At 40.1% G+C, this 26,806-nt stretch overlaps 1 protein-coding gene, 2 non-coding genes and 1 pseudogene across 4 annotated transcripts; 2 read left to right on the top strand and 2 right to left on the bottom strand.

The window, feature by feature from the left end:
- Nucleotides 1–26,806, bottom strand: part of LOC112192206 — a 253,426-nt pseudogene that overhangs the window by 196,786 nt on the left and 29,834 nt on the right.
- Nucleotides 816–2,885, top strand: LOC112192211 (2,3-bisphosphoglycerate-independent phosphoglycerate mutase-like). The gene is made up of 3 exons (XM_024331861.2): nt 816–1,115; nt 1,205–1,300; nt 2,623–2,885. The coding sequence occupies exons 1-3, from the start codon at nt 915–917 to the stop codon at nt 2,797–2,799; spliced, it is 474 nt and encodes a 157-aa protein (XP_024187629.1). The 5' UTR covers nt 816–914; the 3' UTR covers nt 2,800–2,885.
- On the top strand, nt 5,656–5,727 carry TRNAM-CAU. The gene has a single exon. It is a non-coding gene; the product is annotated as a tRNA-Met (tRNA).
- On the bottom strand, nt 15,514–19,165 carry LOC112192220. 2 transcript variants are annotated; one of them, XR_005808397.1, is made up of 7 exons: nt 19,050–19,165; nt 18,745–18,883; nt 18,556–18,647; nt 17,946–17,990; nt 17,551–17,589; nt 16,056–16,913; nt 15,514–15,788 (listed from the first exon to the last, which is right to left on the bottom strand). It is a non-coding gene; the product is annotated as an uncharacterized LOC112192220 (transcript). The 2 variants fall into 2 exon arrangements; XR_005808396.1 differs by lacking the exon at nt 17,946–17,990.

The following is a 26,806-nucleotide window of genomic DNA, read 5'->3' as shown; positions in this document are numbered from 1 at the left end:
TGGGCCGCATCAGTCGATCCTCCATCAGTCTCTCGCTCCTCCTCTGACCACAGATCGCTGCATCAGTCGATCCTCCTCTTATCACAGTGCCGCATCGTCTCTCGATCCTCCTCTGGCCGCATCAGTCGCCGTTGGTAACTCCGCAGATCGCCGCATCAGTCGCCGCATCTGGAAGGAGGAGCAAGTCAGTCTCTCTCCCTCTGCTTCGTTCTTATCTTTAATCAAATGGGTGTTCTATTTGTTTTGATTTTCGTAGTGACGGGAATGTTTAGCAAAATGGTTAAGTGAATTTGTATGGGCTGTGATGAACTATCAGTAATTTCAATTGGGTTTCATGAGTTGGGATGAATACAGAAGAATGAACAGGAGGAGCATCAAATTCGATGACTCCATAAGCATGATCAATGCTATTGCAGCAATCAATGGGTTTTCTGAAAAATTGTTAAATTTTTGTTTCTGTTGTATGTGGTTTCTTGTTTGAGATTTCTTAATCGAAGTAGAAGAGTGCATTTGGGTACAGGAATTAAACGTTTGGTACCTGATCTGATGGGAGCTCGGTTTAATTCAGAGATTTGAGACTTTGTTATCCTGGTGTTCAGTGTTTGGATATGATTGAGCGATTTTTGTGTATGGTTAAGTGCTTTTTGTGTAGTAGTTTTCTGGCTGTTCAAAAGCATGTGCCCGATGGTTTGGAGTTTTTTCCTAATTAGTTTGCATGCTGATATAAATCATGGTTTGCATGTTAATGTTCAAATTTAGTTTATTTTTCTTGAAGCTTGTCTTTACTCAAACAAAATTTAGTTTCGGTAAAATAAAATTTAACAAATTTTCTCTTATTTGAACTCTTCCTTCCTCTTTGAATTTTAGGCTTCCTACTCATTTGACCCTTTTCTTTACTTTCTCTTGTTTTTTGTATGCACAGTGAGACTGTAAAATTTGGCCACGTTACTTTCTTCTGGAATGGGAATCACTCTGGATGCTTTAACCCTGAAATGGAGGAATATGTGGAAATTCCAAGTGACAGTGGAATCTCATTCAACGTCCAGCCAAAGATGAAGGCATTGGAGATTGCTGAAAAGGCAAGGGATGCTATTCTGAGCAAGAAGTTTGAACAGGTAATAAAAAATAGCCATCTGATATGCAAGTATTTTTGGCAGATTTTATTTATCCAGAGTGCTATATAATTACATTCTTTTATATTTAGGTACGTGTTAACCTACCCAATGGGGACATGGTGCGGCATACTGGTGACATTGAGGCCACAATTGTTGCTTGCAAGGCTGCTGATCAAGCTGTCAAGGTATGATTGCTATAGTTTTCTGTAATTGTCTTTAAAGTTAGTTTTGAAGAAATGGTGACGAATTTTTGATATGGATATCTGATGGTTTTGTATTTAATCAAGTTGAAAAATGAAAAGAAACCTACTGATTATTGTATTCAGTCATCAAAATTACTGTCCACTTTCGCAGGTTTTAATTTAGGGGGGTGAAATTTGCACCCCCAAATTTAGAAACCACACCCCATTTTATTTTTTTAATAATATTTCTTATTATCTTTTTTGCCACTTCCTAAAACACCCTCCCCCCTCTCTCTCCCCCCCCCCCCCTCCCTTCTCTTCCAGACCACCGTCCTCTCTCTCTCTCTCTCTCTCTCTCTCTCTCTCTCTCTCTCTCTCTCTCTCTCTCTCTCTCTCTCTCTCTCTCCCCTTCTCGATCTTCATGAGCTCGGAGTCGGACGCGGAAATTGGCGACCGGCAGAGCGGGCAGGTCTGCTGGGAGTAGAGCCACGCGTCGATGCACGATACGTGGAAGGCGTGACAGCAGAGAGGGAGTAGCCGGAGCTGGTAGTCGTGCTCGAACTTCAAGAGGCAGACGGCGCAGTCGGCGGCGACGACCACAGTGGAGGAGGCTCGGCAGTGCTTGATGGCAGAGAAGGCGAAGACCGGGAGCGAGGTGACGGGATCGGCGGCGGCAGCGGATTCGGCCGGAGATACTCGGGCGGGGGCGTCTTCGCCGGAAAAGGGAGTCCAGGTAGGATGTGAAGAGCGGGTCGGAGAATTCTTCAAGGAAGACGATGAGCTGGAGCTTGAGAGGGAATTCTCGCTTGTTGAGACAAGAGAGAGCTTGGTCGATGATGATTGGGTGCGCGGAGGTCCAGCAGTGGCAGCGTGCGCCGCTGTGCTGGAAATTGTCGATTAAGGACTCCCAGTCTTGGAGAGTGACGGGTTTCGACGGCGGCGATAGGGAAGGCTCCGGTGGCTTATCGATCATGCTTTCAGTCGAACCGAAACAAACTAGGCCAAGTCGCCTACCTCAGAGACTTAGGTCGGTTCATAGAAATTGGATCAGAGTGAGGCATGTGTAGGAATGTGTGGATTTGAAAGGAAATGAGAGGGAATTTGGAATTTGGGATTTGGAAAAGTTGTAATTTCAGGTGGTGATTCAGAGAGGAGGGCTCACTACAGGAGGAGGAGGAGGAAGAGAGAGGGGAGAGGGTGTTTTAGGAAGTGGCAAAAGAGATGGTAAGAAATATTATTAAAAAAATAAAATGGGGTGTGGTTTGTAAATTTGAGGGTGCAAATTTCACCCCCCTTAATTTATGGTTTTGTTTTTCTTTGTTAAGGTTCCCATTGCTATTGGAGGCCACGAACTGGCACCTGGTTTTCGGTTCCACAAGGATCTTCCGAGTGGTGGTCTTGCCAATGTTGCTGCAACTATGATCAATCTGCATGGATTTGAGGCCCCTTCCCAAGAGAACATAGGGAAAAGAATTCTCACTCTATTATTTCCTAAATTTTGATGTTAGGTTACAGATGCCCATTCAAAGAGGCATTGACTTCCCTTATTTTTGTTAAATAAGTTTGAAAAACTATGTTTGCTCACAGCTGCTGTAAGAGTACTGGGATTTGGAGATGACATAACAGTTGAGATGAAAATGGATTTTTGCTATTTTCTGCTTTCCAAATAGCATTTCTTGCCCTAAACATGAATATCCAAGTTTGTTACAAACTAATGTCTTTTTAGATTGAAGCTGTGTAAATATTGCTTTGGTTTTTAGTTTTTTCTTTTCTTGAGACATCATCTTTCCCTTGAATTTGATGGTCTATTTCTTATTTATCCATGATACAAAACTACACCAAAAAAATTTCAAAATTCCCTTGAATTTGAAATCATTTTTCACTGAAATTAAAAAATTTCTTATTTTTAAAATTGTCTAATATTAATCATATGGTCACCATGATTTATAAAAATTGAAAGTTAACAAAAATTAATAAGGACATAATAAAGATTAAAAATAATAACGTTGTATTACCAAACAATCAAGGCAAAATAATCTCTCATGTCTAATTTGGTCATTCCACAAACAAAAAGCACAAGCCAGTTTGAGTTTGCCAAACACTTTACCACTGCTTTTGCCACTGACAGCTCTTATAAAAAGCCAGTTTACCAAACACTCAGGTACTTTGCTTTTCAGCCACTTATTCTCAGAAATAAGCAAAAGCCAGCTTTTCTGAAAAGCCCAGCCATACCAAACATAGCCTATATCAATCAGTTCACTTTTCCGAGTAGCTACTACAAAAACCTGATCACTGATTGAATTCTTGTACAGCAACAGAATTGCTGAACAATACAAGTACACTAATAGGACGGCACAGAAAGAAAACTAATGACATAATGGTTTAACGGTTTAATCATACAATTAGTAATGAAAAATTAACAATAACTCCTTTAAGCCATGGGAAAGGAAACTCATTGATTGACAATCTAATCTATATTGTTGCAAAGAGGCCCAATTTCTTTTTTTTTGGGGGGGGGGGGGAATCAGAGATTTAATTTAACAAGAACATTAACTGAAGAAACAAATAGACAGGACCCAATAGCTCAGAAACCCTAACCCTAGCTATCAAATTCTTCCAACACCCAAAGATCATTCAGTCCCAGAGAAAAACACACCCACTAAAATAAATAAATAAATAAATAAAAAAACAGATGCTGAGATAACTACAAACCCATATGATAAAAAAAACCTGACAAACAAGATTATATACAAAAATTACAAAAACCTGACAAACAAGATTATATACAAAAATTACAATCCCAACTTCAACAAGAAAACCACACCCTAATTGTGTTGTAGGAAATTGTTTTGATAAAGAATCAATACCCACTTTAATATATCATCTAGTTTCGGCACGTCAACAAACTAAGGATTTGAAGTATAACATATGACACAATGACACCACAAGAACAGCAGATACTTACATTGGAAGATAAAATATGAAGATAATGATTAGGGAATTACACCAGGAATAAACAATAGAAAAGAAAAGCCCACCATAAGTCAATGCATCAAAGTTAAATGAAAAAAGATGAACTGTTTCTAAGCTATCATTAATCAACATATAGCTTCCAAGATATTTCCTTTCCTACTAGAGAGAAATTTCATCAGTGGCAAACCGCATCTTATAAAACCGCGTTTCTCAAACTTACAAAGCAATGGTGACGTACCTTGAATCAATGGCTAGCATTCTTGCAAGCTGATTCCTCGAGTGTCCAGGATTAGAAAGTTGAACTTGTGTCGCAGGAAAAAACCTACACAAACATTTTGTGTGTGGGATAAGAATAAGCAGCAGAGAAGAAAGAAAATGAGATTCATAGGTAAGCATAATCGGGACACTGCAAATGCTAATATTTTAAGCTTTTGGTTCTATTGTTACAGCTCATGAAGAAGTAACTAATTCAAAAATTGAACAAAGCAAAGAAAATGCATATACACCTGTGCATTTCATTGCAGAAAGATAGAACCGAGAACTTCCCGGAATCCGAAACAACCACCAACAGATCCTTGCCCGGCATTTACACCAACAACAGCACAAAATTTATTTTTCTCAATGTAATAGTTAATTCTCGAAACAAAAGGCTGAAACTCGTTGAATTGAGCTAGACACCTGGCGGTTTCGGGTTCGGAATCCGTCATTCCAAGGTAGGACGGCAATGTCTTTTAATGGTGCCAAACACAGGCTGCTCACACACAGACTGTACAATCCCGTCTTCACCGATTATCACTAACTCTATCGATTTCTCCTGAAATGTCAAGGATCACGTATCGGATCATCTCTGTTTCTAATTCCAACAAAATCAGAACTAAAACGAGAACGGAGAGAAAGAGAAAGAGGGGGGAAGACCTTGCCGAAAACGATGTCGCGGGAGTTGGGGAAGCGGATGTGACCGTGGAGGACCTGGAGAACGACGGCGCCACGGAGGAGGCACTTGGAGAGGTAGTGAGAGGTGCTGGAGGTGGAGGAGGACGATGATCTGGAGTTGGCGGAGGAACACTCCTCCTCGGAGACCGCCATTGACGATGGCTTTCTAGGGTTTTCTGTATGTTATGTTGCTCAGAGAGAGAGAGAGAGTGGTTTAAATTTGTGAGAAACTTAGTTTAACTTTGTAATTGAGAGGAGGAGGAGGAGGAGCATGGTTGGTTCGATGGAGCTAAGTAAGACGTCCCGAAGTGTCGAGAGAGAGAAATACAACGCTCACCTTTTTCCAGAATCCAGATTACTACATTTGGAAATTTAAGTTTTAAGAGTAACAGGGTTTATTTCTCTAAATGAAAAAACTATATCTAATAAATGTGGCAAACTATCTAACAACAATCAGAGTGGCGCAGCGGAAGCGTGGTGGGCCCATAACCCACAGGTCCCAGGATCGAAACCTGGCTCTGATATGAGAAGCTTCCAATCACTTTTATTTTTTATTTTTTATCACTTATTTTTTTATTTTTCCTGTAAATCTTACACGAATAATAATAGAAAATTGAATTATTGTTAAAGGAAAAACATATTGTGTGCCTTCGTCAAAGTGATTGACGGAGAGGGAATCAAGCAATTACCGATTAACATCAATCAGCATGGATTACGAACCAATCAGTAGTTAATGTCATCATTGTAATTGTTATTTCCATTGTAGTTCTCTCCCTATATAAAGGGGTTATGAAATGAAACGAGTAGACCAATTACAATCTATTTTTACTTTTACACGTTATCAGCACGCTCAGAGCCAATAGCCAAGAAAAAATCTTAGCTTTCTAATTTCTTTTCGTAGAGGAAAAAAAAAAAAAAAACCCTAGAAGAAAAAATTTCTTCTTTTCTGCCGCACTTCCAATCAAAAAAAAAAAAAATCTTTCCCGTCCTCACTTCACCGGCCATCAGATAGACACCAGAGAACCCTTGTAGATCATCACCGTGCCTGTGCTCACCCTCCAGCCTCGACTCCGTCACCGGCTTCGTCAATCTTCTTCCTCATCATCGCCGCCGGCGCGATCCACACCCATCCCCAGCATCCTTCACCTGCCGAGCAGCCCCAGCCCAGCAGCGCAGCACCCTTCACCGGCCGAGCAGCCCCAGCATCCTTGCAGCCCACTGCCTAGCCCAGGCCACAACCCGCCTGCGCTCACAGACCGGCCTCACCTCCCTGCAGCCCCGCCGCGCCCGGACACCAGCGCCTAGCTGCATTCCAGATCGACACCCAGCCTCTAGCAGCCTGCTGCAGATCCCAGACCTGGCTGCATCACTTCGATCCCGCATCGATCCCAGATCGGCGTTAGCCCATCAGCTCGCTGCCCCACCTTGCAGTCGCTGCCTCCAGCCCACCGGCCTCCAGGCGCACCCCACATCCGGCCAAACCCCCTGCACTTCAAGAGCAAACCAGAAGAACCAGAAGAAAACGCGAAGGAAGAAGAAGAAAAAAAAAAAAAAGAGAGAAAAAGGTCTGACCCGGCCCAAAGAAAAGGTCCGGTCGAAAAAAAAGAGAAGGGCCCAAGTTTACACCCGGCCCAAATAAAAAAAATAAAAAAGCAGTAGGCCCAGAAACGAAAAAAAAAAACAGAAAAAGAAAAAAAAAAAAAAAAAAGAGGCCCTGCGGCCCACACAAGAAAAAAAAGTAGGCTTGCAGCCCAGAAAAAAAAAAGAAAAAAAAACAAGGCCCATTACTGAAAAAGAGGAAGCGGCTCAGTTTTTCTCAAGTCCAAAAACATCGCTACGCACGCCTGCATCAACACGCGTGTGTGAAATCGAAATCAAGTATGTTTTCTTTATTTTATTTTATGATTTTAACAAAGCATGCTTTATACTTTATTGTTTATGCTTTTATTATATTTTGTTATTAAGCATGTTTAATTAGATAATTTTGATTGTTTTAAGCATGCCTTATTATTTATGTTTTATATCATTATATTTAAGCATGATTTATAATTATGTTTAAAGCATGCTTTATATTTTATTGCTTATGTTTTTATTATGCAATTGTGAGCATGTTTTGTGAATTTTATTTACTCTTATATAATTATTCCTAAGCATGCCTTTATATTATGCTATTATTTATATTTTATTTTACGCATGATATATTATTGCTATTATTATATGTCGCATATATTTTGCTGTATATTTGTGCAATTTGAGCATGTCATGTAGTTTATTTTTATATATGCTATGTCTTATTTATTATTAAATGTGTTATAGTTATTTTTGTAATACGACATATAAAATTCCATTTCGCCATGACAATGAAAATTCATGCAGATTATACACACACTTACTGTGATAAAGTATTTTCACATAGCATCGAAAAAAATGTGACCATTACGAATCTTGGTCTTGAAATCTAATTCATATATTTAGAAAATAATTTACGTGGATGTCTTTATGACTGCGTAATTTATATCTTCTCTCTTGTTTTATGTAGATGACTGATCCAACTCGACTTGAGTTTGACATCTTGGACTCAGAAGGACTTGAGTACCATCGTTGGGTTTCCGATATGGAAACTGCATTTGTGGCAAAAGACTACACTGCCACCATTACTGATCCCAAAGATGATGAACTATCTAATAAGGTGAAAGCAGATGCCTTAATTTTTCTGAGGCGACATATTGATCCTAGCTTACGCTGGGAGTACCTTCAGTTGAAGACACCCAAAGCACTGTGGGATGCGCTTAAAGGACGTTTTGGGAATATTCACGATACTTTGCTCCCAGGACTAGCTGTTCAGTGGAATGGAATCCGCTTGCTTGACTATAGAAAGGTCAATGACTTCAACAAGGACATGTTGCGCTTAAAGGCACATCTCAATTTCTGTGGAAGGGAAATCACAGAAGATGATATGTTCTACAAGACTCTTACCACCTTTCCTAATTCAGCTTTTATACTAGCAAACCAGTATCAGTTGGATTATGACAACAAAAGAATCACAACCTTCAATAAGTTGATAAGCCTACTGCAAGTGGCTGAGAGACAAAATAAGATTATCTTGAATAACAATGCCAGGCCCACTAGGACAAAGAAAATTCCCGAGGCTAAATATGGAAAAATGAAAGGTGGAAATAACTCCAATGCAAGGGGGTTTAGACGTGCTGATCCCTACCCACGTGGCAACAATGCACCACGTGGAAAGGGACATGGGGATCATGGAAACAAGATGCCAAAGGAAAGAGTTGACAATGAACCGTGCTATAGGTGTGGATTCATTGGGCATTAGTACAAGAACTGCAAAGCAAACAACAGAGTAGCAGCCAATTACAAGAGGTATAGCTAGAGAGTCTAAAGAACAAGTGGCTCACTATATGGAAGAAGGAGGTCATGACCTAGACGTCAACCTTACAGTTGCAGACTCCAATGGCAAAGAGGAACTTGCTAAGTCAATGGATGCTCTCAATCTTGACTGATCTGCTTTATTCATTTTATTTTCCAAAGACAGTTGTGAAGGCATAATGCCTCATTTTTAATTAGACTATTGTTTGGTCTTAAAGTTTATTTCCAATCATGGATTGATGAATAAGATTTCTGAACAAGACCTTGATTTGATTATCGTTGGCTTATTAATAAATTTTGAATTTTATTCTGAAGCACTGAATTTATTCAAATTTATTTACTACACATATTTACATGGTTCGACATAGCACTATAAAGATGTAAAGCAATACATCTAGAGAAAAATTATTAGAATGAAAAGAATACCATTCTACGCAAATAGAAATACTCTAAAGAATATGAGTTATATTTTCTAAATACCTCCCATTTATTTGTAGGAATGAATGGAGGAGAACTTGGGTGCTTAGATGATAGTGGGACTACCCACACAATATTAAGAAATAGGCAATTATTCATTGAACCAATAGCCTATAATTCCTCTGTGACGACGATGATTGGATTATCAAAACTAATAAAATGGCGAGGAACTGCCAAATTTTTGTTGCCTAATGGCGCAACATTTCAAGTCACAGACGCTCTATATGCACCAAGAGCTAATCGAACCTTGTTAATGTTTCAAAGCTATTTGTGCCAACGATTATCCAGTAAACACACCGTGAGAATGGAACTGAATATCTTGATATTACATCTAATAACTGTGGAAGGAAACACATCTTAGAGAAACTTATGAGTCAATTTAGTGGACTGTACCTCACTACGATTCGGACCATTGAATCCTATACTGTCACCAACAATGAAATGTGGGACACTGACTCATACAGGCTTTTGCATGACCGCCTATGGCACCGAGGTCGTGACATGATGATCTGTATTTTTCAAGAACTCACACGGACATCCCTTCTTTCGAGTGAAAAATGGGAGAAAAATCCGCCACACTGCAAGGTGTTGGTTCTAGGATTGCTCAAATGCAGTCATTGATTTCTGAAGTACCAAAAGCACTACCTCCCTCCCATTATGCCTAATTGACTATTTCAAAGGCACATCACTCGTTTTGCAAAGCCTGCTTTTTAGCAAAAACAGGATCGAGACCTTCCTATGCTAAAGATACAAAACAAAACATTCCATTCTTACAAAGGATACAAAGAGATGTCTGTGGACCTATCAATCCAGAATGCGGACCATTCAAGTACTTTATGGTTCTGGTGGATACTTCGACAATCTGGTCACATGTCGTTTTATTGTCCACAAGAAATGCTGCAATACTCCTAGCACAGACTATACGTTTAAGGGCTCACCACCCTGATCACCCTATCAAGTCTATAAGGCTTGATAATGCTGGAGAGTTTACATCAAAAGCATTTGATGATTATTGCATATCTATTTGGATCGATGTAGAGCATCCTGTACCCCATGTATATACACAAAATGGTCTCGCAGAAGCCACCATCAAAAGGCTACAGATGGTGGCTAGGGCATTGGTTATGCGCAACAACCTGCCTATATCTGCATGGGGTTATGCAATAGTGCACGCAGCTTTACTTATTCGTTTCAGACCCATTGCTAGCCAACCATTATCTGCGTACCAGTTGGTAACTGGATATGAGCCTGACAATTCACACTTACGCATATCTAGTTGCACCGTATATGTGCCTATTGCGCCCCCACAGCGCACTACACTGGGTCCTCAGAGACGATTAAGTATTTATGTTGGATACGAATCCCCAACAATTATTCGCTATTTGGAACCCTTGACAGGCGATCTCTCTACCGCTAGATTTGCGGATTGTCACTTTGATGAGACAGTCTTCCCGTCGTTAGGGGGAGATAGGAAAAAGGATTTTCCAAGGGAACGACAGGAATTGTCGTGGTTTGTCCCCACTCTGTCTCATCTTGATCCCCGCACTTCATAAAGTGAAAGTGAAGTGAAAAGAATAATCGATCTTCAGAACGTAGCAGATTCGATGCCTGATGCGTTTACTGATATCGTAAAAGTGACGAGATCACATATACCAGCTGCAAATGTGCCTGCAAGGTTAGAAGTCCCTAACAAGGGGCACGGTGCTGCAGATAGAGGCACTGCAACCGCACTTAGTGGAGGTGTGGTTGAGGCCGTGGCTCCCCAAGGAAGAGGGGGAGGTCACTTGGTTCGATTGACACTCACCCAAGGAAGAAGAGGGTGGGTAAGGCACAAAACAATCATCAATGTATAGAATCCCTCTCATGAGATTGCCTCTGATTATAGTTATGTCCATGAATCAATACTGGAGGACGCTCCGATGTTTGAAATGATTCCAGAGAACAAAGAAATCTCAAAGGATTACGAGAATACGTATGAGTTGATAGAAAGATCTTCCATACACATTGATGATATATACTGTTGCTCAAGGAATCATAGAGCACGATGATATCGAACCACGCTCTGTTGAAAAATGTCAACAAAGAGCAGATTGGCCTAAATGGAAAAAATCAATCCAGGTAGAATTAGATTCTCTGACAAACAGACAGGTATTTGGTCAGGTAGTGCTAACCCCACCAAGTGTAAAGCCTGTAAGACATAAATGAGTCTTTGTCAGAAAGCGTAATGAGAAGAATGAAGTCCTGAGGTACAAGGCTCGCCTTGTGGCGCAAGGTTTCTCACAACGCCCTGGAATTGACTACGAGGAGACATACTCTCCCGTAATGGACGTTGTAACGTTCCGCTACTTAGTTAGCTTAGTAATTTCCGAAGGACTGGAAATGCAGCTCATGGATGTGGTTACTGCATATCTCTATGGGGATCTAGATTCAGAGATATATATGAAAAGTGCCTAATGGCCTTACATTACCCAAGTCAAGTGACTCTAAACCATAGAGTGCGTTTGCAATTAAGTTGAAACGCTCACTTTACAGATTGAAACAATCCAGACGGATGTGGTATACCCGTCTAAGTGACTACTTGATTGGGAAGGGATATAAGAACGATGAATTATGCCCCTGCGTATTCATAAAGAAAACAAGTTCCGGATTTGCAAATTGTAGTAGTATATGTCATAACTGGTACTCTTGATGAAATAAGAGAAACCGCGAGCTACTTGAAATCCGAATTTGAGATGAAGGATCTTGGGAAAACTCGATTCTATCTAGGTCTTGAATTAGAACATCGAGTTTGTGGAATATTAATCCACCAGTCTGCATATGTCCAAAAGTCAGGCGATATAACATGGACAAAGCACATCCTGCTAGCACTCCCATGATCGGTCGAAGTTTGGATGAAAGGAAAGATCCATTTCGTCCAAAGGAAGATGACGAACAAGTGTTGGGAGCTGAAATTCCCTATCTAAGTGCAATAGGCGCATTATTGTATTTAGCCCAATTTACTCGACCATACATTGCATTCTCAATGAACTTGTTAGCTAGATTTAGCTCAGTGCCAACGCAGCGTCACTGGAATGGTATCAAGAACATTTTCGATACCTAAAAGGAACCATTGACTTAGGACTGTTCTTTCCCTACAGAAAGACAAGAGGGATCGCAGATGGAACTGCAATCCCTAAAGGAAATGTTGATGGCGAAAACGCCACTCACTACACTAAAACGCCAAATGACGTTTTGGTCAGTTTTGCTGATACTGGATACGTATCTGACCCACATATCGTTCCCAAACTGGTTATGTATTTACCAATGGGAACACGGCGATATCTTGGAGATCAACCAAGCAAACCTTTGTGGCTACCTCCTCGAACCACTCAGAGATCATTATTCTACATGAGGCGGTTCTTGAGTATGTATGGTTAAGAACTATCATTGCACATATTCGAGGGACTAGTGGTTTGAGTTCTACCACTGAAGAGCCTACTTGCATTTACGAACACAATGCAGCTTGCATCGAACAGATGAAGCTAGGTTATATTAAGGGTGATAACACAGAACACATATCGCCAAAGTTGTCCTACAATCAGCAACAACAGACTCACCTCAAGATTCAAATGAATCAAGTAAGGTCTGAGGAGAATGTGGCAGATTTGTTCACCAAATCATTGCCTAAGGACACATTTGAGAAACATGTGAAAAGCATAGGAATGCGAAGACTTTCCAAGCTCCCTAGATTAATGTAAGTATCAGGGGGAGGTGTAGACGTCAGGGAGAGTCTAACACACACATGTCATACTCAAATGTAAAAGGTGCGTTGCGCTCTTTTCCTTCGACCAAGGTGTATTTTTGTCCCACAGGGTTTTTATTGTTACTTGGCAATGTTTTTAGTGAGGCAACAACTCATGCACCATTTCGTCTTTGACTTGGCACAAGGGGGAGTGTTAAAGGAAAAACATATTGTGTGCCTTCGTCAAAGTGATTGACGGAGAGGGAATCAAGCAATTACCGATTAACATCAATCAGCATGGATTACGAACCAATCAGTAGTTAATGTCATCATTGTAATTGTTCTTTCCATTGTAGTTCTCTCCCTATATAAAGGGGTTATGAAATGAAATGAGTAGACCAATTACAATCTATTTTTACTTTTACAATTATGAAAAAGTTATGGTAGAGCTTTTAAGAAGGGCTTTTTTTTTATCACTTATTTTTTTATTTTTTCTGTAAATCTTACACGAATAATAATAGAATATTGAATTATGAAAAAGTTATGGTAGAGCTTTTAACAAGGGCCTTTTTTTTTTTTTCTTTTTTGAAGGCAATGGAAGACTAATCCATTGATGAAAATCATGACGACCTCACTCGGTCAAGCATAAAGGATACAACCACCCCTCATATTACAATGCAAGCTCGGTAGAGAACTAAAAACCGAAAGGAAATCCAAAAAAACCAAAGTTCAAAACAATGAAACTACCAACAAAAAGTGATAAAATAAAATGTAAAACCCTATGTCTAGGGCTGTCAATTCTGACACAACTCGAAACTCGCACGAAATAAAGCAGGCTGAACGCTTAAGACCCTCTTGGTGTACATCGCCACAACCAAGCAAGACCCATCACACCCAAGAAGACGTAGAGAATCATCTCCTAATCGGACCGAGAAACAGGTTCCAAAGCTTCGGGTCCCTCATGCACACCATTAGAGCAAGTTCAGCGGAGCAACTGGTGCCCGGGCACCATGTCAAACGGTGACCCAAGTCACCAAATTTCCACTGTTGTTCCTTCCACCGGGGCTGGGGCAAGAGAGCAGTGGATGACCCAAGTCAAGAGCTCAGGTAGCATGGTGACTGAGTTGATGACCCAGGCCTCCACTGTGGTGACTGAGGATAGACGCGCCTGGCAATGGAGGTGAGCCGCAGTTTCTTGTCGTGTAGCGGAAAGGAGGCGAGCAGCGCGTGGAAGACCAGAAGCTGTCGGCTGGAGATGTGACGTGGCAATTAGCCGTTGGGACTTGCAATTTAAATGCAACGGTCCATAGATCTGGACCGTTGGTTCTAATTATATGAGGGATCCTATGGTATATAATTAAGGAGATATTTATTTGCTGCGATGATTTAAAAAAAAAAAAAATTTAACGATTACATTTACAACGGTAACAATAAAATTATAACCACAATTTCCTATAAATACCTCACCTCCTATTTTACTTCTCACACCAAAAAAATCATCTTTCTTCCTCAAAATTTTTTGTTCCTTCTCCTCATAGCTTTCATACTCTACAATTTTTTGATTCCAATATAAGTGTACGAGGCAATACAATTCTCCAACCTGTAGGAGATCCAAGTATTGACGGGACACATTGGCAGACTATTGAAGATATTCAATTGTGCAAGTCTTGGAGGGTTGTTAGCCAAGATCCGTCGAAGGGTACGGAATGAAGAAAAGATGATCTATGGATAGATGTACGCCAACACTATGCCGAACATTGGGATGGATATGTCCGATCATTGCAAGCTTTTCAAGGGAGGTGGAAAACCTTGAAAGTCGAACTTTATGCTTGGCATTGTGCGTTAAGGCAAGCGAAAAGTTGGTACAAGAGTGGTGCGAATATGATTGATGAGGTATGAATTTGTAGTGTAACACGAATATTACACTACTAGAATTATGGCCCCAGACATCAGCCAAAAATCGATGAGAAACAAAAACCCGACCGATGTCTTTGTGGGTGATGAGAAAGATCCGGAAAATGCAGACATCGGTTTTTAGCCGATGTCTAGTATTCGTGTAGACATCGGAAAATGCAGACATCGGTTCCTTATTATAAACCGATGTAAATAGGTTTAAATGATAACAAACTTGCATGCTTTACTATTGTTAAACCCACATTTTATTGTATTTCAAGCTTAAAGAAATATAGATTATACAACACAAGTTTGCGTTTTAACATCGTTATTGATTTAAGAACCGATGACTGATACTGTTACAGACATCGGTTCCCATTTTGGAACTGATGTCTGGTACTGTTACAGACATCGGTTCCCATTTTGGAACTAATGTCTGGTACTCAGTATCATATCGTTTTCGACAAAAAATAGATGTCTGTATATTTTAGTAACATCGATTTCCATTTTGGAACTGATGTCTGGCACTCAGTAACATATCGTTTTCGACACAATATCGATGTCTGTATATTTTAGTACATCGATTTCCATTTTGGAACTGATGTCTGGTACTCAGTAACATATCGTTTTCGACAAAAAATCAATGTCTGTATATTTCAGTAACATCGATTTTCATTTTAGAACTGATGTATCTGTATTACTGGACATCAGTTTTTATGGTTAAAATTGATTTCAACTTTATATCTAGTCATCATATTCTATAAAGAGGATGATGTCCACAGAATATGTAGCTGCTGCTATAAATTGCAATTTCGACAATTAACAAGAGTAAGAGTGATTTGAATATTGGGATATTTTATCTAAAATCACATCCTAAACAGTTTACAAAATGGGCAAAATAAAACCCCAACTCACCTACTACAAGGCTAGCCTAGCAATTAGTATTCATTTTTGTTCATAATTGCTATACAAAAAGTTAATCAAAAGCTGGTCTAACTCAAAATCAAGAAACTGGTCAGAATCTACAGCAGTCTGTAAGTAGTCGGCTACTTCAATGCACACCTTGTCAAGTTGTTGTTGGGTATACCATTTCCGATCCTTTACCGCCCACTACAAATATATATAACAATTTAAGTCATAATGAAACACTAATATTTAAAACAAAGTTGAATAGAAAATCAAACTAAGGGAAATACTAAGCACTTATAATGACTGAAACTTCAGGAATGCAAACAATTGATAAAGGAACTCCTGCCCTTTCATTTGATTGCATATGGAAAATAGAAGCAGTATCATGTACCAAAAGAGCCACATAGTAACAGTAGATATCACATGAAATTCTTTATCTCCACGCGATATTCTTAAATTACCGCTCACCTGTTCTTGATATCAGCGTCCCTGCGCCCGAGCCTTGGAGTGTCAGTAGTAAGGACTATTGCCTTGTAACCAGCCCTCTCAGCCCTTCTGACAAGCTGTTCTTTATAGTCAGGACCTCCTCCATTTGCACTACTTATTAGGAACAGCAGTAGACGTAACTGACAATGTAACATTCTTATTGATATCAAGAACCTGTACAGTCACCGAGACATTTGACAGGGAATTCAAATTCCATTAGAGCTGGATATATGAAAGAAAAACATCACAATGTACTAAATCTTTGAAATTCTAAACATTTAAGAAAAAGCAGCCAAAATGTGTTAACCCTTTGAAATTTCTAGACATTATCTGTGTATGGATTCTATGCATTTGATGGTGGAACTATGCCACAAAGGTAGCACAGACCAACAAGACGGGAGAAAAATTTAAAGTAAATAAATAAGTAGAAGAACATGTCAGTGCCCTCCCACGAGATAAATGATCAAATTTGATCCACCAATTCTCAGCGCCGCTAACATCTACGAGTCTTGAAGAGACTTCTCTTATGTACACTGATTTCTGATTGCCTTCCCTACAACTTATCGGCGATTCTCATGAAAGCATCTGCAAGCTTGTTAAGAACAGCAATTAAGCTATCAGAATGTTTTTTCCTCTGCTCCCTATCCAGTTGCGAATGAGAATTCTGAGCCTCAAAATAGTCAGCCAGCATTTTACCATTCCTTTCCATGACCTCAATCAACTGATTCTGCAAACTGAATGTTTCCTCCTCTCCATCTATTGCAAAGCGCTTCCTTTTTCGGTCTTGAAAAGTAGAACCCATCTCGGGAATTGAAGGTGGCTGTTTTTGGCCTGCTGCACCTGTAGATAGCAATCAGATTCATTTACCACATTCGAAAAAAATCAAATATATTTGTTTAAATTTTGATCCATTTCAACTTGGAAAACATATGAGATCAAGCTCTGGAAACAAATAGAAATTAGGGAGCAGATGGAATAGAATATTTAATAATAACCAAGAAGATTTCTGTTTTCCCATCATGATAGAACCTTAAATTTGTTATCTATCCCTTTTGACAATGAAACAGTAGAAAATGCTCCTGATATGTGTGAAATTATCAAATGAGTGCCAATCGTGCATTTTAGGCTCTAATAGAGTAAGCTCAAACGCAACCAAAAACCTAGGCCAATATAACATATATGATGGATTAGATTGTGACAAGCAAACTAATTGCAAGACAAATACTTGATGAACACAGTGACTCCTAATTCATCAGTGATTTGTGCAGTCACTCAAAACCAGATACTGAGAACCTGGAAAAAGTACCATCACAATCCCAGATAAACAGCGAAATGTAATGAAACTTGGTTGTGCTAGTCGGATTATTATTATTTTTTTTTTTTCCTAACTCGCCGTTCCTTAAACGTTTCCACACATATTCGTATTCTTCGTTCACCATATACAGGTAATATCAAAGGTTGAGGAAGGCAACATTACCTTGTCCTTGGGACGCTTGTATTGGTTTGAACAGCTTCTCTGTAAAACACACGACAGTCACGTTTCAAAGAGTCAGCTACAGTATCCAATAGACAACTTAAGCATTTTGCTTTTCCTCATTATCATTGTGCCAACAATGTGCCCCTAAAATCCCAACTCCCAAAAGCACACTATGTACCAGTTCAAATACTCCAAAAAAAAACAAACAAAAAAACAAAACAAATAGGCTATATTTGATTTTCAACCCATCCCACCACACCATGGCCCTGCTTCACCAAATCCCTGATAGAAATTCCATCACCAACTCTATAAACATCACTGATTACTCCTCACCAAAAATCTTCCCTTTTTCAATAAAAAAAGAAAAGAAAAAAAGAAGAATTAGAAATCAATACCAATAAATGAATTCATTTAATCCAAGACAACCCATGTTCACTTGGCTGCAGAAAAGCATACAAACGTCACAGAAATGTCTATAGAGCACTATATATATATAAACCAAAACCAAAATCGATTGGAAAGCAGCAATTAATTTTCGAACACATCCTGAGATTTATATGTTTATCTCAATCCATGATTCAAAATCAAGACACCCACTTTCGAATGGCCCTTAGAGAGAAAATTAATGCATAAAGATGACTGATATCTTTGAATATAAAAACATGGGGGTATCAATAGATTGATATCTTCTTATCTTACTGTTGTTAGCTGCAAATATATAACAAAATATTGTTTTGAGCAAAATGCCAATGAAACCAGAAACAAAATGAAAGCACTAATGAAAATAAATTAGGTTTCCAAATCAAATAGACACCGACTGTAGAGCAAACAAAAGAAAGTTAGGGAAAGCAAATAGAGCGACATCAAGAGTTCGGTTTTTCTGCTTCTCTTTGCTGTAAAACACAGTAATGAATCAATACATAGCTAATACCATCATCGATCATCTTTCCTAAGTAAGAAAAATGCACACAATTGAAAATAATAAGCTCTACAAAGTGAACTTACAGTCGTATAGAGAGTCTGAGACTGAGCGATCAAGATGAGTAGAGTAGACAAGTATAGAACACTGACAGCTAATTAATAGGGGGTTTTTCATTCTGCACCGGTGATTATGCAAGCAAATCAAATCCAAATCCAAATTCAAAATTTAAGATAATCAGAAAGTAGATACAAAAGAAAAACAAAAACAAAAACCTTGGCGGCCTTGGTGAGTTGCTCCAAAGACCTTGGCGGCCTTGGTGAGACGATCGCCGCTCTCGCCGACAGAGATGTTGAGGACGAGCTTTTGGACCTTGATTTCCCTCATGGGGTTCTCCGACGCCTGCAATTAGAGCTTTACAGAAGAAACAGATTGTTAGATTACGAAATCAACAGAGGCTTGTTCAGATTCGGGACAAGAGAAACAGAAAGAAGGGAAGAGAGAGAGAGAGAGAGAGAGAGAGAGAGAGAGAGAGAGAGAGAGAGAGAGAGAGAGAGAGAGAGAGATTGATTGTGCTTACAATCAAGCTTGAGAGAGTTGAAGGGAATGGAGGTGCCCAAGATGGCTAGCTCAGAGGCGGAGGAGGAAGACGAGGAGGTCGGGTGAAAATGAGTTAGGGTTTGGGAATGACGAAAGTCGTGTGAGAAAAATAACAAAGTGTGGGGGGAATGAAATTTTAAGTCCCGCATTTCTCAAATTTTTCAACTTAGTCCCTCCGCGTTTTTGTAAATTTTCCATACGAAACTTTTCTCATCGGTTTATTTGGTGACTGATGTTTATAATAACAATAGAAATCGGTTTCTTCACAAACTGATGTTAAAATGTTTTTTAACATCAGGTGCAATCCTGACCGATTTAATAGTGGTGATGTCTAATGACATTATTCTAGTAGTGTTAATTTTTATGATTCTTTTAGTGAATATTAAAATTTAATTAGTTGATACATCTTACTTTAAATTATTAGTTGAAATATTTTGTTGATAATTATACTTTAAATTATTAGTTGATATATTAAAATTTAGTTGATAATTATACTTCAAATTAGTACTTCATAATCATACTTTAGACTTCATTTTATTTAAATTATACATTATATTCACCTTATACTTAAATAGTTGATACATTTACCGGTGGATATTATCCACAACCTCCTTTCCCCGGTGGCTATCCACAACCACCATTCACCGGTGGGTATTACCCACAATCTCATTTCCCCGGTGGTTTTCCACAACCAACATTCACCGGTGGCTTCCCACAAACACCATTCACCGGTGGCTATCCACAACCACCATTTACCGATGGAGTCCCTTCCCCACCTTTCTCTTCTGGTGAATCCACCAACCCCAACCATATGGATGACCCCACAAACACAAATTGGATTCCTAATGAAGATGAGGATTAGGAAAATTAGGGAGTTATATATTTTAAATAATTGTATTGTTATGATTTCAATGCTTGGTTTTTCACTTATGTAATATTAGATTGATGAAATCAAAATTTATTTGAATAATACCCTTACAAATGAAAAGCTAAATGAAACCACACAAACATAATTAAAAACATAAAAACTAAAGTAGAAACCACACAAACATAATTAAAAACATAAAAACTAAATGAAAACACACACAAAGTGCAGATCTAGATACTCCAATTGCCTTGAAATTCCCAAAAGTGTTGAATGAGGTCTTCCTGAAGGTTGGAGTGACTGTGCTCAGATCTAATTTGTTGGTAGCGGTCCATAAATCCGTTCATATGATGAGTATCTCTACCAACAGGATCAAAGTCTCTACCGGTTGGTCCCTCCCATACCTCAGCAATTCTGGGCCTCATATTGTTATCCTCCTCATCATCTGACTCCAACTCATCATCCCTGTCTTCAGGTCGTTCATTTTCGACAATCATGTTGTGTAATATAATACAAGTCAACATGATGTATTGAAGGTCCTCTTTATGCCACCCACGAGTAGCTCCTCTAACATACCAAACCGTGCTTGTAATATCTTTCTAACATCTTTCTACATCCTTCCTATACCCCTCTTGAGCCTTTGCAAACTTGATTTCCTTAGGGCGTGTAGGATTTCGAACAGTTTTCAAGAAAGTCACCCATTGAGGATAAATACCGTCGGCTAGATAGTACCCTAAACTGTGAACTCTGTTGTTAACTTGGAATTGGATCAGAGGTGCTCTACCGGTGGTAAGCTCATCAAACAACGGAGACTTTGCCAAGACGTTTAGGTCGTTGCATGCTCCGGGCATTCCAAAGAATGCGTGCCAAATCCAGGTGTCGTAAGATGCGACTGCTTCTAAGATGATAGTAGGGATATGTTTCCTACCACTATATTCTCCAGCCCAACCTGTCGGACAATTCTTCCATTGCCAATGCATACAGTCGATGCTCCCAATCATTCTTGGAAAACCTCTCCTCTCAGCTTTGGCAAGAAGTCGTCTGAGGTCGGTAGCAGTAGGAGCGCGGAGGTATTCTGTTGAGTAAAGATCAATAATTCCTCGTGTAAAGTGCTGAAAGGCTGCGACGGAGGTGGATTTCGCCATCCGACAATACTCAGTACATTGATCTGCCCCTGCATCGTAAGCAAGCATTCGCAGGGCAGCTGTCATCTTCTGCTCCAGAAGCAATCCGACTTTGCCGGTAGCATCTGACCTTTGAACAAAGTAACGATCATTCTGGCAAAGGTCAGTAGCTATACGCTTGAAAAGATTGAGACTCATCATGTAACGTGTTCGGAACACCGGATCTTTGAACACTGGCCGGTCGACAAAGTAGTCGGCCAACATACCTTTGCCCCTTTCTTCTCTAAGTCGTTCCTCATTTGGTGCACGACCAGGATGAGAACCGCGCCCTCGGTGTTGGTTTCCAGATTCTTCTGCGACTGCAGCGATGACAATGGCGTTGGTGGCCATCATCTCTTCATCATCTTCATCCTGAGACCGTCAAATTTGATCCCACAAATTATTCATTGAAACGAGGAAAATTTAGGAAATATGTAATGCTAGAGATATGAAAAGGGTGAAGGTTTGTTAAGCTCAGATGGTGTGTGTATGTAGTGAAAACATCATGTCTATTTATTGAAATTTTTCACACATAAAACTATTTATTGAAATTTTTCACACATAAAAGTGTCGGTGAGTTATCACTCACTCATTTCAAAAAAATTGTTGGTGGTGTGCATGTGATAAAAGTGTCGGTGGAGTTAAAAAAAATTTCACACTTTTCAAAAACTTTGTCGGTGGTGTACATGTGATAAAAGTGTCGGTGGAGTTTTAAATTTTTTCACATTTTTCAAAAACTTTGTCGGTGGTGTACATGTAATAAAAGTGTCGGTGGAGTTAAAAAAAAAAAAGTGTCGGTGGACATTTAATTTGTCTACCAATAAAATTTTCCTTGGTATTTATTTTCAAATTGTTTATCAATACTATTTATTTACATCATACATTTCTCATTTTCCAAAATAATAATAATAATAATAATCTATGAACAGTAACTGACTGGTGACCCTGACCTAACGGGTGGAAGCAAAGATCCAGTGGCAGTGAATAGTTTCCTGCCCTGGTGACCTGGTGACCCAACGGGTGAACTTGCTCTTAGGCCCATCCTCAGTTGAAACCGAAGCCATGGAATTAGAGCCGCCACAGATAAACACTGCCGCGCGAGCCTTTAACTTTGTTTCTTTGACCACGAGGCCTGCCCTTCTTCTTATAGACCTTACAAGCTGACATCACCTTCACCTCGACCAGACCTTCGAAAGAAAATTCCAAACCAAGGTTTTCCGGTTGCAAGTTAGCCGGGATAAGAGCCAAACTACGTTTAGCTCTTTTACCATCCTCAGGGTCCTCCTCCTCCCGTGGACGACGCACCCCTACCACTGGAGCATGAGCAGAGGTTCCCTCAATTCCAGGTGATGCCACTAGCTCTGGAAGCGAACAAATATGCACCTTTTCTTCTTCAGCAAATTGGGAACCCTGAAGGGAGAAAGCAGTAAAGAAGAAATAGATGGCTGGGCATTTGCCTAGAAAACTAAAGTTGGAATGATCGGCCCCGGTGCCTACTGAGACTGAGACCCCGCCTCCACTACGGTGTTTGTCTCTGACACATCCTCCCTAGGGCATTGCTACCTTCCATGATTCAGCAGAGCGCACAACTTTCAGTGCCCCAGAAGCCTCTCATACCTGAATCGCAGCATTAGGACGTCGACAGGAGAAACCCTAACCCTGCGATCCAGACGCACCGAATCATTGATGGATAGAACCAGCCTACTCTAGCTTCTCCCTGGCGAAGCGCTATACCATCCACTTCCAAAACCTCTCCAATCATCCCACCCACTAACCGGACAGTAGGTTCCATCAATATGCTCGATAGGATACCCTGCAGCACAACCCAGATCCAAACAAAGTCCAAACTCACCACCGAGATCTCCGAGAAGCCATCATAATCATTCAAGAGAATCATGGCATGTTGAAAACGCCATGGACCTCCCTTCTTTACCCGTGCAACATCTTGTTCATGAGTGAACATAAACAAAAACTGATCACCCCGTGGTTGGACCTCCACTGTCCCCGTCAGTCTCTACATCGATCTCACCGCACTCCAAAATGAATCCAACACCACCGCCCTACATGTGTTAAGCCTCCCCACCAAATAAAAGAGTTGCGAGCCAAAAACTCCTTCCCCAAAACCTTGAGATTCCCCAAATCCACCAGTTCTTCACCTTCCTTGAGCTACAATTTGGTCACAAGCCTGACAGTCATGGAAGCGATAGCAGCAGCCATGAAATAGGACGCCGCACAACTCAAGAAACTTAAAACCCTAACCCTAGCAGAGCGAGAGAGAGAGAGAGGGGGGGGGGGGGGGAAGGGGAGTAAAAGTCGCGGTATGACCTTATATATTTCTTTTATTTAACAAGGGCTTTTAAATCCTCTCCGAAACCCTAGAGAGAGAAAAAGTGAGCGTTATCGTCCCTGTTCGGCGGCGAGCCGTGCGCAGTCGTCGGACGGGCTTTGTCGACTATGTGTGAGTCTGGTGTGTTCAAGGTGGCTATTTGGAAGCGGAAGGCCGAGTTGGGTGTCGGATTTCGGTTCTGGACTTGCGGTACTTGTCAACGGCGTGGATCGTCGGGTGGTTGTTGGCTTAGATAAATGGGGATTGGATCGATGTGGAGTGGATTGGACTGAGTTGGATTGGCGCGATATCGGAGATTAACTGGCGGCCTCTAATCCGTGGCCGCGCGGGGTAGTTCGGATTGGATTTGGTTCTTCATGGATCAGAGGCAGTTTCATCCCCCTTTAGTGGTGCCCAATCTGGGGTGGTCGGTGGTGCGATCCGGGTTTGTTCTCTGGATCCAATCTGGGGAGGGATCTGATCTGAGCAGTTTTGGGCGCGTTCTGGATTGGATTTGCTATGGTCATGGTGGCATGAACGGGTATGGTAGTCATGGGTGGCGGATCTGGCAAGGCAAGGTAGTCGGTGGTCCATCGGCAATGGGGGGTTTGAGCCAAGTTCGGCCTGCTAGTGGAGCTTCTCCTGATTGGGCCTCGGCCTGCGGTGTTTGGGCAGGGGCTTGTTGCTGGGCTAGATGGAGTTTGGGCCTGGGTCTGTGCTTGGGCTCAGGTCCCAAACTGTGTTAATTTTATGTTATTTGCATGTTAAAATTAGGATTTGGTTTCTTTTGTTTTGTTTTTCAGCAATAAGTTACTATTAAGGTTTTGTTTTAAGGTTAGATGTTGGGTCGGGTGTACTGCAATTTTGGCATAGACAATCTTCTATTCGGCAGTCTAGCAGTCGTTCCTGTTCTAGAGTTAGGTCAACAGTGGTGGCGAAAATGTCTGGCGGTGGCATACTGGCATAGACAGTCATTCTTGGCCTTCTAGTGGGATTGTTCCTGTCTGCTCTCGAGTCGGAGGTGATGGCGATTTGGAGCATTTGTGGATTGAGGGTGTTGGCATTAAGGTGGCCATGGTCTTGGGTTTAATTTAGTCTCAGGTCTGATGGTCCAGCATTTATTTTTGGTCGGATTTGAAGTCACGACTAGTGTAGACTTGGTCGATCAAAGGCAGGTCAGGAGGACTCTGAGTGGCGAGTTAGTGTTGACAAAGTTGTGTATCAAGAATTCACTGTGCCTGCGCATCTTGTCTTTGCCTTTTGTTGTAGTGCAAGTTAAGTCTGCAGTTGAGTCGGGGCCTTGTTGGCTCCGTTAGTCAGTCATTTTGGAGTTCTAGTGTGAAGTCCAGTGGCCATTTCTGTGTATGAGATGATGTCAAAACTCATTGTATCCAGTTCATTATTAATGAAGTTTCTTCTTAATCAAAAAAAAAAAAAAAACAAGGGCTTTTAAATTAACAATTCAATATAGATTTTCAAATTAAAGATTAGATGAGTGTGTGAAATTGTAATTGAAATTTATCTATGTTGATTTAAAAGTGTTTATTAAATCCTTATTTAAAGTCCTCATTAGAGAGAACCCCACTGTGCCCTCAGCAGATCCTCGACACCACGCTGCTGCTCGAACACCCACCGGGTTATTTCCTTGATTATGATGGATTAGTATTACCTAGGTCTGTGTTACAATGTTGCATTCATTGTACAATGGACAAGACCAAGTCACCATGCTAGCACAAGGTGGACTCCATTTGATGTCAATGTTCTATCAAACATACCAAAAACCAACATATACTGCCTTCTCAAAAAATGCATGATAGCATTCTGGCAGTAGGTTGTGTGTATATAATCTCTTGAGTTTGTCAGAATTCACTGCAATTGATACTAGATGGGTAAAAGATATAGAGCAATAGAACAGAGTACGATCATGCCACTTGAAATGAATCTAATCTATCCTCCATCTATCCAAGCCAATTGAATTAGTGCTTGGAAACCATCATTCAGTAACAGCAGATTGGACTACTTTCCTTTCGACACTAGCATAGAAAGGTAATTAAAACCATAAGTTTCTGATATAAAAGCACAAAGGTACTAGATGCAACTGTCTGTCCGAAAAACTCTTACCAGTGAGATTCCATGACCCTCCCTAAAGGTATTAGATGAAACTGTCTAAGAGGCTTTGATCATTGAGTAAGAACATACATGAGCACTCCCTATTTCAACATAAGAGATGCACCGGTGTCCTCAAACGATTCAAGGGACTCCTTCAGAAGTGCCTGTGCTTTTTCTCTCCTCCTAAACAAGAAAGTCAAACAAGAAGGAACAAAAATAAGTCTTTGCAAAAAGGTTTATCACACCACCAGCTACAAGTAAACAATAAAGCAAACAAGAAACAAATAGGCAGGTTCCAGTTTTCATTTTTATGGTAATCAAACACCACAAAGACCAGAGAATGATTAAACATATCTTTGCAAAACTTTAAGCAATCTTACTATCTTACTCTTTCAAAAAGGTCACAAAAGCTATACAGTTATCTTTTAATTGTTTTAAAAATAAAGTAGAATATTTCAGCATCAAATGCGCATTAAGCTTCTCAATAATTGTTGAGAACATACCTCTTTATATCCTCAACAACTTGTTTACGTCGTTTTATCTGAAGTTCTAAAATGTGAATTAGTGTTACCCTAGCCTGCATGATAAAGACATAAAAATATAAGGAAAGTAGTTCGTTATAACAACCCAACAACTTATATTATAAGACCCAGTATATCTTACCTGATGGGGGCGCAATGAGTTCAGAAGATGATGCAAGTTCTTGAATATAAGAAATATTTCTTCCACTCTCCTCTGCATATTGTGATGGTCTCTCCACGAGAATATCAGCAAGTTCCAAAATGTGCAGCTGCAATTCTCTGTTTGGATCCTAAAATCTAAAACATAGTACAACTTTTGTCAAAATGGAAAAGTGAGGGACAGCAAAAAAGTAAAATAAATAATAATAATAATGGCGAAAACAATCAAGTACTAACATACATACATACATACATACATACATACATACATACATACATACATACATACATACATATAAAACTAGAATAAACACCAACATACAAACTTACAGTTAGAGGTCCTAACTTCCTATTCGTTTCTTGCAGAGAATTATCTCAAATAATAATTCTAACTAAACCAAACAAAACTACTATAGCAATACCCACAAGTAGTCAAGAAATTCATGCATTCCCTAGGAGTTCTTTATTTTTGGTAATCATAGTTTGGCCATCAATACTTGATCTATCAAGACAACAATAGCTAGTGTGCATGTGTGCATCCCCAAAGGCAAGAAAAAATAGGTTAATAAGTTGGAGATGTAGATGAACATTTCC

This window comes from Rosa chinensis, chromosome 3 (genome assembly GCF_002994745.2).
Source record: "Rosa chinensis cultivar Old Blush chromosome 3, RchiOBHm-V2, whole genome shotgun sequence".
NCBI classification, from domain to species: domain Eukaryota; kingdom Viridiplantae; phylum Streptophyta; class Magnoliopsida; order Rosales; family Rosaceae; genus Rosa; species Rosa chinensis.
Note: the sequence above shows the minus strand (reverse complement) of the source record. Positions and strands in the feature narration are given on the sequence as shown.